Source organism: Peromyscus leucopus, chromosome 2, assembly GCF_004664715.2.
Source record: "Peromyscus leucopus breed LL Stock chromosome 2, UCI_PerLeu_2.1, whole genome shotgun sequence".
Lineage (NCBI taxonomy): Eukaryota > Metazoa > Chordata > Mammalia > Rodentia > Cricetidae > Peromyscus > Peromyscus leucopus.
In genome coordinates, this window is record NC_051064.1 from 119,580,811 (window position 1) to 119,593,835 (window position 13,025).

At 50.8% G+C, this 13,025-nt stretch overlaps 1 protein-coding gene across 2 annotated transcripts in view; it reads right to left on the reverse strand.

Moving 5' to 3' along the window:
- The window catches only part of Kdm4a (lysine demethylase 4A), a 50,295-nt gene continuing 37,270 nt past the window's right edge, over nt 1-13,025 (reverse strand). For both annotated transcript variants that reach the window (XM_028893146.2, XM_028893147.2), the window contains exons 14-22: nt 12,236-12,440; nt 11,717-11,793; nt 11,232-11,287; nt 9,251-9,359; nt 8,807-8,992; nt 5,449-5,619; nt 1,692-1,811; nt 1,322-1,414; nt 1-1,076 (exon numbers count right to left, since the gene is read on the reverse strand). In XM_028893146.2, coding sequence (XP_028748979.1) covers nt 936-1,076; nt 1,322-1,414; nt 1,692-1,811; nt 5,449-5,619; nt 8,807-8,992; nt 9,251-9,359; nt 11,232-11,287; nt 11,717-11,793; nt 12,236-12,440 — 1,158 coding nt within the window. In that variant the 3' untranslated portion in view covers nt 1-935. The remainder of the gene's footprint in view (nt 1,077-1,321; nt 1,415-1,691; nt 1,812-5,448; nt 5,620-8,806; nt 8,993-9,250; nt 9,360-11,231; nt 11,288-11,716; nt 11,794-12,235; nt 12,441-13,025) is intronic.

The following is a 13,025-nucleotide window of genomic DNA, read 5'->3' on the forward strand; positions in this document are numbered from 1 at the left end:
ACCCCCAACCAAGGGCACAGCTACACCTGCCCTGGCCTCCAGTGGCCCCAGTTCATCCTAAAACCCCATAGCCCCCTGCATAACTGTGATTTCCTCTGGACAAAAAAAAAATCACCTACCAGGCTCTGCCTGTTTCCATCATTAAAATTCTCCCTTCAAGGTAGTCCCTACCCACACCCCCTAATACTGCGCCCCGGGGGCTCTGTGCCTAGTTTATGGGCACATGGTATGTAACCTCTGAGTTCTACTTCAAGGACAAAGAGGTGGCAGCCAGCTCCTTAGCATCTCAACACTGTGGCTTTGCCAGCACTCTTGAAACCAGTCCAGGTAGGGACAGATGGTAACCCACCTCTAGCCATCCCCCAGGCCCTTACTCAGCTCAGCTGAGGGCAGAATTTCACAGTTTGTTTGCCCTGCAGAGGCAAAGAAGAAAGTGAAGGCTAGGGGCGGTCAGAAGCTGGTCCAGACCAAGCACACGAGCGTACCCACGCGCACACACTCACACAGCCACACACACGCATGCATGCACGCACACACGCACATAAATACAAAAGGGGATCGGGTCAAGCACCAGCACCTCTGCCTTGCTGATGCAGGTGGGCGGAAGGAAGCCACGTCCTGGACCAGGGACAGAGCAATCAGCCCAGCAGGCACAGCTGACCCGTTTGGACTGGGGACCGATCCAGTCTTTGCATTCCAGTGTCAGCCCCTCAGCTGGAGACCAGCAGCTATTGCCAAGTGTCCCCCAAAAGGCTTGTCTTTCCATGGCGGAATTCAATGAGGGCGGAGTGAGAAGGTGATGGGGTCGTACTGATCATTCCTTTTCTTTGTACAGCTCTACTTTTTGAGACTTGAGTTCCAAGTGTCTGCTGTGCTGTGGAACCCTCGAGTGCTCTCGCCTTGATGGCTGGGAACCTCTGAGATTCTGGAAGCATCTACTCCATGATGGCCCGGTACAGTGCCGGCTCAATGTAATCCTCACGGTACCTCGAGTTGATGACCCGTTGTCTTTTCTTTTCTTGCTTCACTTCCTTCTCTGTGAAAATTTCGTTGAAGCGCATGTCTGAAGCTACTGACTGCAGAAGAAAAGGCAAGGGAATAGTCGGTCACTTTGTGGCCACTCGGCCCAGTAACCACCAAAGGGACACGCTCCTGTCCTGTTCTCTCCTCTTTGAGACAGGAGCTAAGGGCACAGAGAGCGCACCATACACCCCTGTTCTCCCCCCCTCCCCCCGGCACAGAGAGCACACCATACACCCCTGTTCTCCACCCCACCCCCCAAACAGGAGCTAAGGGCACAGAGAGCACACCATACACCCACCAGTCTAGATTTGACTCTCTTAGGAAGCTCTTCGTCCAGTGTGTATACATCATCCCTCTTCACCACAAGCTGTGAGCCATCCTCAAACTCCACCTGCCAAGCAAACAAAGGCCTTTTAGCTAGGGTACCAGAGTCCCACTGGACCTGCGGGCACGGTGGCAATTTCCCATAGCTGGAGGGAGGCAAGATGGCAGTAAGTAAGGACGGCCATGTCTGAAGGCACAACAGCCAAGTGAACCCAAGACAGAGCTCCAGACCTGAAGGCTGTTGGGACCTGCAAGTTCTCAGGAGCAAAGACAAGCCTCCTGCTCAACAGGAAACACGGAGTTAATAAAGTGCCCTCCCACCCCGCAATGCCACCTTTGGCTACCTGGTACATCTGGATGGGGTGGGAGGCCACAAACTTAGCCCCATAGACTTGGCCATCTGTCCATCTCACTTGAACCACCTCGCCTTCAGCAGGAGGCCCCAGCTGGAGACAGTCCTGACTCTGAAGAAAGAGCAGAGGGAGGTGAAGAGCAGCTCTGTGGGAGCACAGTGGGAGGTAAACAACACTGGGAGGGAGGGGAGGGGAGGGGAGGGGAGGGTGGGAGGGCGGGCCAGGCTCCTGCTCAGGGGCCCAGGAGAGGCAGCTTCTTGCTCTGGGCGGAAAGCTGCACTAAGTCACAGGGTTGGCCTCATTTTATCTGAAACCCTGCTGCTTCTAGGTGAGCAAAACCAAACAAGGCAAAGCTCCAAGCAGGTGTGACACACTTAGTAGCAAGCACAAAAGCAGATGTGTGGCTCTGGAATCCACGATCCTTGTGTCCTCTCCACTCTGCGTCTTAAGCTTCCCCAGGATCGCTATGGAGGAGTGCTAGGGTTGTATCTGAGTGGTTCCAGGAATGCGCTCTCGAAATAGACATGGTAAGAAAGGATCATCAGGCTGAGTGTGGTGGGGCACACCCAGGAGACGGGCAGGGGAGCCTGAGGAAAAGTCCAGCATTGGCTATGCAGTGTGGCCTGATCTAAAACAAATGCCTAGGGTTGTAGCTCTGCCCTGATGCCCAGCACCATCAACAGAACAAAACAAACACCACAAACACACCATCAGCCTTCCTGTCGTGTTGGCATTCCCAGCAAAATCCATGGTGTGGATAAAAACAGGCCATGTGTGCAACTCAAAGCAAAGACAACAGCAACCTTTCCCAGCTCCTACTGCATCCGTTACCACTGGGCACACAGACTTCAGGGGGTAAAAAGCCAGGTTCCACAAAGCATGAGGGAGCAGGAGCGATTGATCCTGCTGTATTTTACTGCCTGGTGTGTATGCAAGTATCTCCAGATACCTGAGGTGGCACAAGGGACTCACGGAGGGAGGAAAACCTGTCTAGACTGGAGTGTAGTTCAGTGGGAGGTCTCCGAGGCCCCGGGTTCAATCCCCATTAGCAGCGTAGGGAAAGAAAATCACTTGTGACCTGTGCAATCATGTGACTACATTAGCTTTTTCTCTTTTTAAAAGAATACCAGCTTTGGTCTAGGCACGGACACACACATCTTTAATCCCAGCACTCGAGAGGCAGGAGACAGGCGGATCTCTGTGAGTTCTGGACCAGCCAGGGCTACAAGAGAACACTGGCTGTATTGGGGGGAAATGACTGACAAGCTCTGGTTACTGAGTCTGTGTGTCTGGCAAACACCTTCCTAAACCAAATGAAGGGAGTGTCTCATTACAAGGAAAATAGGAACTGTATCTATTGCCAATAGCAAAACTCAAGCCTTCAAGAAAAAATTAGCATGTCAGAAAAGTAGCCTCAAAGCTGTGAACATGAAGATCTCAGAATTCATCAAACTATTTATTTATGATGCATGTGTACAGGTATCACAGTGCACACGAGGAAGGCAGAGGGCTACATGTAGGAGTCATCTCCCTCTAGCATGTAGGACTTGGGGTTTCAACTCCAGTCTTCAGGCTTAGCAACAAATACCTTTACCCACTAAACTGCCTCGGCCCTTCCCAGAATTTACAGTTTTCTGATGAGATGGGTGGCAATATTAATTTGATTTTTTAACATATATTTATAATACAATTTAATATCATTTGGAAGCTCTTCATAGCCTAGTACACTAGTGTCTTCTAAATGACCAGCATACGGTGTAATAATAAATCAGGCACAAGATCCACTCTAAGTGTGAGATAGGTGGATGGACTCCATGTATGACAAGCTCAATGTCCTTTCGGATTTCACACTGTTTCTAGTTTTTCTCCATTCCAACTACGTATCTATGTCAGGTAAATTTTCTTCCAATATTTTTCATAAATATTTTGTCTTTGAGATAGGCTCACCGTGTAGTCAGGGCTAGATCTAAACTGTAGAGCGCCCCGCCCCCTCTCAAGTGCCTTATTTTAATCCCAACAATGTGTAACACAGAGTGAATGAAGAAATGACCTGAAAAGGATTTGTAAAACTGGAGAAATATGGCACTATGTGTACACGCACATGCTGTGGGATGTTCTGTATGCTAAATGTGTTGCTCTGATTGGTTAATAAATAAAACACTGACTGGCCAGTAGCCAGGCAGGAAGTATAGGCGGGACAAGGAGAGAGACTTCTGGGAAGTGGAAGGCTGAAGTGGAGAGATGCTGCCAGCCGCCGCCATGAGAAGATGTTAAGATACCAAGCCACGTGGCAACTTATAGATTAATAGAAATGGGTTAATTTAAGATATAAGAACAGCTAGCTAGAAACCTGCCATGGTCATACAATTTATAACTAACATGTCTCTATGTGTTTACTTGGTTGGGCCTGAGTGGTTGCGGGACTGGCAGGTGAGAGAGATTTGTCCTGACTGTGGACCAGGCAGGACCAGAAAAACGCTAGCTACATGCACATGTACACACATACACACCAAATAAATAAAAATTTAAAGATCTTAACTAATCTTAGTTTTAATTCCTAATGGAATAACTATTGATAGGTAAAATCCACAAATACACAGCTCTTTGAGAGCTTAAAAGCCTCTTAGAAAATAAAGCACTAAAAGCACTCTCCTGCTGGAGAGAGTGAGCATGCGTGAGAGGAGACCCTGACAGCTGGCCTGCAGCTCACAGGCCTCGGCTGTGCTACAGCAGACCCTCATCTGCCGAGTAACACTGCCCTGGAGCTCACTGCGCTCCTGTGAATGGCCCCGAGCTCACATTTAACACAGGCTCTTGGTTGGTGAACTTCTTGGGGAAGATTAGGAAATGCATCCTCGATGGAGAAGGTGTGTTACTGGGAGAAGACTCTGAAGTTTCAAGACTCTTAACCATGTATTCCGGGGGTGTGTGTGTGTCCCTGTGTCATGTCCTGTCCCCGTCACGTGTGCAGATCAAGATGTGAGCTCTCAGCCACTCTTGCTGCCATGCCTTTACATCATGGACTCTGAAAACATAAGCCCCACATTAAGTGCTTTCTTTTATAAGTTGCCTTGGTCACGGTGTTTTGTCATAGCAATAAGAAAGTAACTAAGACACTAATTAATACGCTTTTGGCAATGAAGTTGCTAATGCAGTATAAATGTGTAAAGAAAGACCCAAATTGATAAATGGTTTTGCTCTTCTATGCTGGGTGCTTAGGCTCACACATGAAGAGGAAGGGCAAAGGCTAAGGAACCCGATAAGCCTTGAATACTGAGCCAGGAAACACAGGCCCAGTTCCAGGTAGGGCTCTAGTGTCTCTGAGGTGAGAAGGTGCAGCTTTTTTCAGGGAGTTCCTGGGTAGCTCTGAAACACTCACCGAGAAGAGCCAAGAGCGAACTATATACACATCCCAAGAAGGCATGGCAGAAAAGAGGGCTGGATCGTTCCTTTAAAGTCACACAGCTTTTATGACACTGTATCAGCACTGGTTTGCTTCCAGAGTCCAGGCTCACATCCTGCACTAGATGCTGGATATTTCAAAGAACTGCAGAAACACTGACTCCCATGAACTTCTAGGGGGAGGAAGCAGTACCCTAGCACTTAAACTCTTCCTTGAAAAGGAACCCCAGAATGAATGCTTCTTTCTGTTTGGGAACTGAGGGGGGGTGGGGCCACAGCCGGGCATCTAGCAACACTGAGACATCCTAATCCCCAGCTGCTCCCAGAAGCTGCTTGCAGACATTACCACTATGTCCTCAGGATAAAGGTTGTCGCTGAAGGAGCCGTCATCAAAGTTGACTTCGTAGAAGGTCTCGGTGGTGAGTCTGACCACCTCACACTGGTAGAAGCGCCCATTCTTGTGCTTGCTAATGACCTTCTGGCCGGCGGTGATGCTCAGCAAGGCCCCCTTCGCACGCTGCAAGAAACAGCCTCGGTTACTCATGGACTGCACCGACAGGTCTGATAAACTCCCCTTCATGGGCACTGGGGGAAAATAAGTCAGGAAAAGTAAGACTGGGATGAACAGAAGCTGGAACAGGCCTTTCCGATATTCCAGCCAGGGCCATGTTTCCTCTGTAAACCTTGCTCACCTGAGCTCCAAGCCAACTGGTTCTTAGATAATACTGTCTTTTTCTTTGGTTGTTTTGTTCTCAAATTTGCAGCAATCTCCTGCTTCACCTTCCCAAGCGCTAAGATTACAGGCATGCTCACCATGCCTACATACCATGGTATATTTTATCCAAAACTCCAGGAACTAACCTTCATGATTTCCCTGAAACCAACCAAATAATACACACTAATATGTACAGCTCAGGTATGTGTCAGAGCATCTGGATAGCCCTAGACCCTGAGCAACACTCCCCAATGACCTTCACGAGAAGGGTACAAGGACTGAGCTTTCTAGAAGTCCTCCTCTCCAAACAAACTGCCCCTATTATCAGGGCCCTGCCATTGCTAGTAAGTATCCTACCTCACAAACCCTTTTCACTGATGTGATGTCCGATGTCCTTGATGTGATGGCTCAAGTCAACCACTCAAACCCTACCCAGACACTACTGCAAACAAACACGCCTCTTCACTATTCTCTGAACACACGTGCTACACATGCTCCAACCTCAGGGCCTTGGCACTGCTGTTCCCTCCTCCCAAGATGCTATACTACGCACATGCCAACACCCTGGCTCTCTTCATCCCCAGTGTCTGTTCACTGATCCCATTCATCACAAACTGCTCTTCACATCCCACTGCATCATCTGTGCTCTGACATACCGTGTATTTATTAGTTTCCCGTGGATCTTTCAACTTGACTATATGTACCTCATGATACTACATGAAGACTGGGTAAATTCCTAATTGAGCCTGGGATGTGGTAGATGCTTAACACACATTTGAAGAGTGAATTATAAAGAAATACTAACAGCATGAATTCCCTCATGATCCCAGCAGCCTGTAGGTATATGGACTGCAGACTAAAGTTCATCATAAATCTGCCATCTTGTTCCATGACCAATCTCAGGTTTCCCAGTCACCAAATGGGGCTTGATGCTATCTCAGGCTTTTACTCCAACACAACCTCAGCTTCAGTTAAAGTCACTCCACTGTCCTGAGGTCTCATGCACACCTTTGTGAGAAAAGCACCATGGGGCCCACCTGTAATCTCAGTAACCAGGCAAAGACAAGGAGGACTACCACAAGCTTGTGGTTAGAGCCGACTGCACAGTGAGCTGGAAGCATGAAGGGGCTACAGCGTGAAACCCAGGCCAAATCTACCAAGGATGATTGTTCTCGGACCCCAGACGGCAACATAAAGAGCTCCCGCGCAGGCATCCTCTGGGACTCCCTAGTCTTTCTTGGACACTAAGTAACTCGGGAGCACCATGATCCGCTCTCCATGCTGGGGATCAGCTGCTGTAATACCCAAATCTTTACTCTCCCCCTTACCCCAGGCTGCCTACTGGTTGCTCAACTCCATACTCTACAGACCTCAAAATTGATCCCCCTTCCCCCTTTCACCCCTAACAACAGCCTCCCCCCCCCCATCATGGACTGGCAGCGTATTAAGATCCTACCTCTCAGAGGAGTAGCTCACACACCTGCAGATCACAGCCCTCTCCCCCCTCCCTGTTCTCCATCCCTTCACCATGGCAGTCAACCAGCTGTCAACTCTACCTGCTGCTGTGTGGACTCTCAGGGCAAGACATGTGTTCAAGGTCTGCCTCTGTGTTCACTTCAGCTCACCCTCGCTCCTCGGGTAACTGCCTCCTCTGCCTCAAGTTCTAACTCCTGCAATTCTGAGTCTTCTCCTCAAACAGTACCTGGTGTGACACAGAGTGTACTCAAGGGCCCGCCAAGTGGCTCAGCATGTACAGCACTTGTGGCCCAAGCCTGAAGACAGACGTCAATCCTAGGAACTCACATTTAAAAAGTCATTCGGGCGGTGGTGGCGCACACCTTTAATCCCAGCACTCGGGAGGCAGAGGCAGGCGGATCTCTGTGAGTTTGAGGCCAGTCTGGTCTACAGAGCGAGATCCAGGACAGCCAGGACTACACAGAGAAACCCTGTCTCAAAAAAAGAAAGTGAAACAAAACAAAACAAAAGCCAGCCACTGTGACACACATCTGGACTCACAGCACTCCTATTTCGAGATGAGAGGGAGGACCAGAAGAGTCACTTGGGAACTCAGTGGCCAGCCAGCCTGGAGCGCACAGCACAGCAGATCTGAGAAAAAGTCTGCCTCAACAAGGAGCAAGGAGAAAACTGACTTCCCAGAGCTGTTCTGACTTCCATATGCATGCCCATGTATGTGCACATCTGCACACAACTGACTCAAAATCATGACATTCTGGAAGTTCTCCTCATTCAAAAAGAGAAGTAAACTCAAACGTGGTGGTCCAGGATTTTCACCCTTGGGCACTGTTCCCTTCCCTTGACTACCTGGGGGTTCCCAGAACCAGGCCAACATGTTCTTTTTTTTAATAAATTCATTTATTTTACATCCCAGCCGAAGGTCCCCTCCCCCTGTCCTCCCAGCTCCTCCCCTACACTACTTCCCTCTGCCCCGCCATTCCACTCCTCCTCCCCTGAATGTTCATTCTTACAAGACTTACTCCTCTATTTCTGAAGCCCTGAACACTCTTCCTTCTGTCCATGTCTTCAGTGCCTACCCAGGCCCCTTCAGGACTCCTACAGCCCATGTCCCCCATGCCCTGCTCCGTCACCACTGAGAGGACTGTGCATTCCCTCCTAGGGGCAGAAAATGCCCAACTGCCAGAGGCATGAGCTCCCACCACGCACAGAGCTGCTGTGACATCCCTCAGATTAACAGTCTACGGAACTTCACAGAGGTCACCTGGGAGAAGCCAGCAAGGAAACCGACCAACCAAACAAACCCAACTTGCTCAGTGTCACTGACTGTGAAGGCCGAGGCAGGAAGTAGGCTCAGTCGCCTCTTTCCACAGGCCTGTGGGGGGCTGCTGAACGAACTTCCTCCATCACCCAGTAAGGTCACTCGGTCACCCAGGTTCCAGGACTCAGGAGGGAAAGTGTCATTTATCATCACATCGAGTACTGTCAAGGGGACACTACCACAGTGCCCTCTCACCTCCAGATTGGGGATCCTGTGCCGAAAGCAGGTGATGAAGACCACGAAAGGCCAGTCATCGGGCTGCATCATGACCCCGGCAGCCTGGGCACAGCTCACGTGGAAGGCGGTGGGGCAGCGGCCGTGCGAACACTGCACACAGCAGCCGGCGCTCCTTTTCCTTCGTTTCTTACAGAAGACGCACTTCTGCAGAGAGGAGAGGGAACGCGTGAGTCCCTGGAGCGGCAGGCAGTCCGCCTCTTCTTGTTCTCCCCCCCCCCCAAATGACCAGAGCCAAGCCCCTCCCAAAACATGAGCACACCGAGGGCCTGCTCTAACCGAATGTAAAGTCCCCATGACGTAATTTAATGATAAAGAACCCAACTGACCCAAACAAGGGTGACGGAGGCCCTGAGCCAAGGAGACACGTGCTATGCAGATTCCGTAAGGCCCTCCCTTGCTTACCAGTTTGAAGCGGGGCAGAGGGATTTTGCTCACATCCACTGGACTTCTTTCAGCGATGTTGACAAACCTTGCTTCTAGAATTGCCACAGCACATGAAACATGGACCCATCTACCAAAAAAGGAAAGGCTCAGTCACCTCTTTCCACAGGCCTGTGGGGCCTGCTGACCGAACTTCCTCCATCACCCAGTAAGGTCACTCGGTCACCCAGGTTCCAGGACTCAGGAGGGAAAGTGTCATTTACCACATCATCAAGTACTGCATGCACAATGCCCAAGGCCAGTGCACGATCAACCCCCTTACACCACCTCCTTTATCTGTGGCAAAATAAACAGAACCATAGTTGACCTGGTGTGGTGGGTTCAGGGGAGCAAAAACTAGAGAGCACTACTCAAGGTTTCCCCACCCTTTTGGGAAACAGACGTGTCCCGAGTGGGGAAACCTAGGATTGTGGAATCTCTTCCTATCACACTGTGCCGCTCCTCCATTGGCAGGGTGTGCTGAGTGCACAAGGCCCTGGCTTCAGGCCCACCTAGCTCCACCCATGAAAACCTGCAACATCCATGGAAGTGAAATGGTGCGCATTACTGGAAGGACTGCTGTTGGGAACGGGAACAGGTCTCTTTGGGTGGCCTTAGAGTGCAGAACAGGGATTAAAGGGCAAAGGTGAGAGGTTAAAGCAGAACCATTTCCACTCTAAATAAGGAACTATTACCAGCCAGCCCCACCCTGCCTGAGAGAATTATAATGACCCCGACTAACAGCAGCATGCCTTTAAAGAGTGCGGCACAGCCAAGCAGCCAACCATGGCAAGCAGCATGTTGGGGACCCTGCAAGGTGGGACACTGGACCACTGTGGGGTTTTACTCCGAGGCCGGCTATTCACCACCAGCTGCTGTTAACCCGTGTGTGCAACTCCCTAGACTGAAGCCCTTCAGGGGCAAACCCTCAGAGAAGGTCAACCTGAGACAGAGCACAGAGATGCAACTCAGTGAGAATCAGCTGAATGACCGCTGAGAAGCCCAGAAACATCTGTAGACTTAACAGTGGGTGGCCTGCCTAGGCTCTTCTCAGTGTCCAGTGTTCCCTTGAGGACATCTGCCCATTCTCCAAACACCAAGTCTGGCCAGGGAGAGCCCACTCCATGGGAAAGTGCTTGTAACCCCAGCCTGTGGGAGGCTGAGGCTGGAGGATCACCAGTTAGACATTAGCAGGGATTACACAGGAAATTTCAGGAGACCTTATCTTGAAAAAAAGAAACAGGGCTGGAGAGAGATGGCTCAGTGGTTAAGAGCACTGGCTACTCTTCCAGCGGATCTGGGTTCAATTCCCAGCACCCACATAGTGGCTCATAACCATTTATAACTCCAGTCCCAGGAAATCCAAAGTCCTCTTCTGGCCTCTGTGGAAACCTGCGCACATGATATACATGCAGGCAAAACATCCATACACATAATTTTTTTAAAAAAGGAAAAAAAGCTGGGCATAGTGGCGCACGCCTTTAATCCCAGCACTCGGGAGGCAGAGGCAGGCAGATCTCTAAGGCTTAGCCTGATGTACAGAGTGAGTTCTAGGACAGTCAGAGCTACATTGTGAGACCCTAGCTTGAAAAAGAAAGAAAGGAAGGGACGGAGGGAAGGGGGGAGGAAGGGAGGCAGGCAGGCAGGCCAGCCAACTGGAACAAGGTCAGTGTCCTCGCTCCCAGGCCACAAAATGCCCGTGTCATTTTCACAGGGCTGTCAGGCATCCCTCCTGCATGTTGTCAGCTCCTCTCAAAGAAGGGTGCGCTTACACCCTGCCCGTGAGGAGAGTGAAGTTAGACGGGCAGTCTAGGGCTGCTTGTCGGGATGAGTCTTGGAGATGCTACTCCAGCCTCATGCCATGTGGTGCCCAAGTCCTCAGCACTCACTCAGGAGCAGTCACCGCCCTCACCACACTGCGCATGCTGCTTCGGCACTGGGCACCACGCACCAGAGAACTCACCTGTCATCGTTGGCTCTCTGCAGGGCCCCTCCACGTAATGAGCATAAACAGCAATCCTGCCCAGAAAGCAGAAGGAACAGGTTACCGACAGTTCATTCCCATACAACCTGCCCTCCTGAGACTTCCTGCAGACAGCTCTGAACTACACCAGTGTACGGCAGGTGGGCCTTCAGATACATGCCCTGTGGTCAGGACTCCCCTGAGGGAGACAGGCCATAATCATAATTATAATGTCATAATGAATCATTTGAGCCCCGTTCTGAGACTCCAAACTCAGAGTTTACTTCTTCAAAGGGAGTGTGGCTCTTCCACAGGACAGCTACCTGGTCTTCCCCCACAGCACTAACAGCTTCCAGATCCACTCTGACACCACAGAGTACCATCCTAAGCCAACCACCGTGGACATAAATTATGTCCGGCATGGAACGAGGCTAGCCCTGTCAACCCCAGTCTTTGGAGAAGATGGGAGAGCACAGCATACTCACTTCCTCCAGAGCATTGGCTGAACAGCGAGAACACATCCATTCTTCAGAAGCCTTTGTGGGGGGCACTCCATAGCAACCTAATAACAACATCAGGAAGAGCAAATGAAACCCAGTCCAGGGGCTGGGTCAGAATGTGCATGAACACTATGCTTCCACAGAGACCATTCCCAAAGACAGTCAATCACACAGAAATTCCTGAAATCTGACCCAGAGTCCCCAGGGCTCAATCATACAGTATGGTCTAGAACCCAGGAAAGTCAGAAACTGTGGATTCACAGGCAATCTCCCCAGTAAGTAGCCAGAGACTAATCCCCAGATAACCACAACCCAAGGGACTCCAAAGTTGACAGGCCTTTGGGATGGATGCTGGAACAAGGAAACTCATCCACCAGCAACCAACTTCCCAAGAATCCATGAGCGTCCTCTGCTGTAGGAGACTGGGAAGGCCAATGGGCGTCAACAACTTCCAGCAAGCAGGCCCTGCTGCTGGGACAGGAGGAAAAGGTGAGAGGTACTCACTGGCATGGACCCGGACACTGCACTTTTTGCAAGACACTAGCATGCTGGTGCCATCCTCCTCCAGGTAAGGTGTAGAAAGGTTGATGTCTGTGCTGCAGCCAGTTGTGGTAAAGCACATTTCTGGGATCAATGGCTTGGTCCTCTGAGTCTGAACAGCTGGCTCCGAAGCTTTCCCACAGTTCTGACTAAAGCTCCCGAATTCCACCTAAGTGAAAGGCAGAGAACGCGCCACCGCCGCACAGTGAGCACACGCCTGGGCCCCAAGCTCTCCACCTGCTCCATCAGCAGAAAGCTGGGCCTCTTACTGGCGTGACTGCAGCTCCAGCTCCCGGGTGCACAGCCATTATCCTGAAGCTACTAATTGAAGTTACCTCTAATGACTCAAATTCAATTTCTCACAGCAGCATCAAACAAAGGCCCCTGGGGGGCAACTGAGAAGAGGGAGCAAGGAAGAGGCACCTGGGATTTCAGTCTTCCCAAACCAAGTGTTAATAAAACGCACTGAGACAGCAGCAGCAAGGCACTGCCTGTCCCCAGGTGCTGCGCATGGTGGCCCCACTCGGGAGACAGCACTCAGAGCCCATGTTCCTAACGGAGCAGCACTGATTGCCTCGGAGGGCCGTGTCAGCAGGTCACCTGAACTGGGCAACAACTGTCACATGGCTGGACCCCACCTGAGATTCCTGGCTCGGGGCCTCTCTAGGAGAACATTATGTTACACACTGCCCTTGGCAAAGTATACTCACTGCAAATATCCTCGGGCTCTGCCGCTGGATGGCACCATTATCCC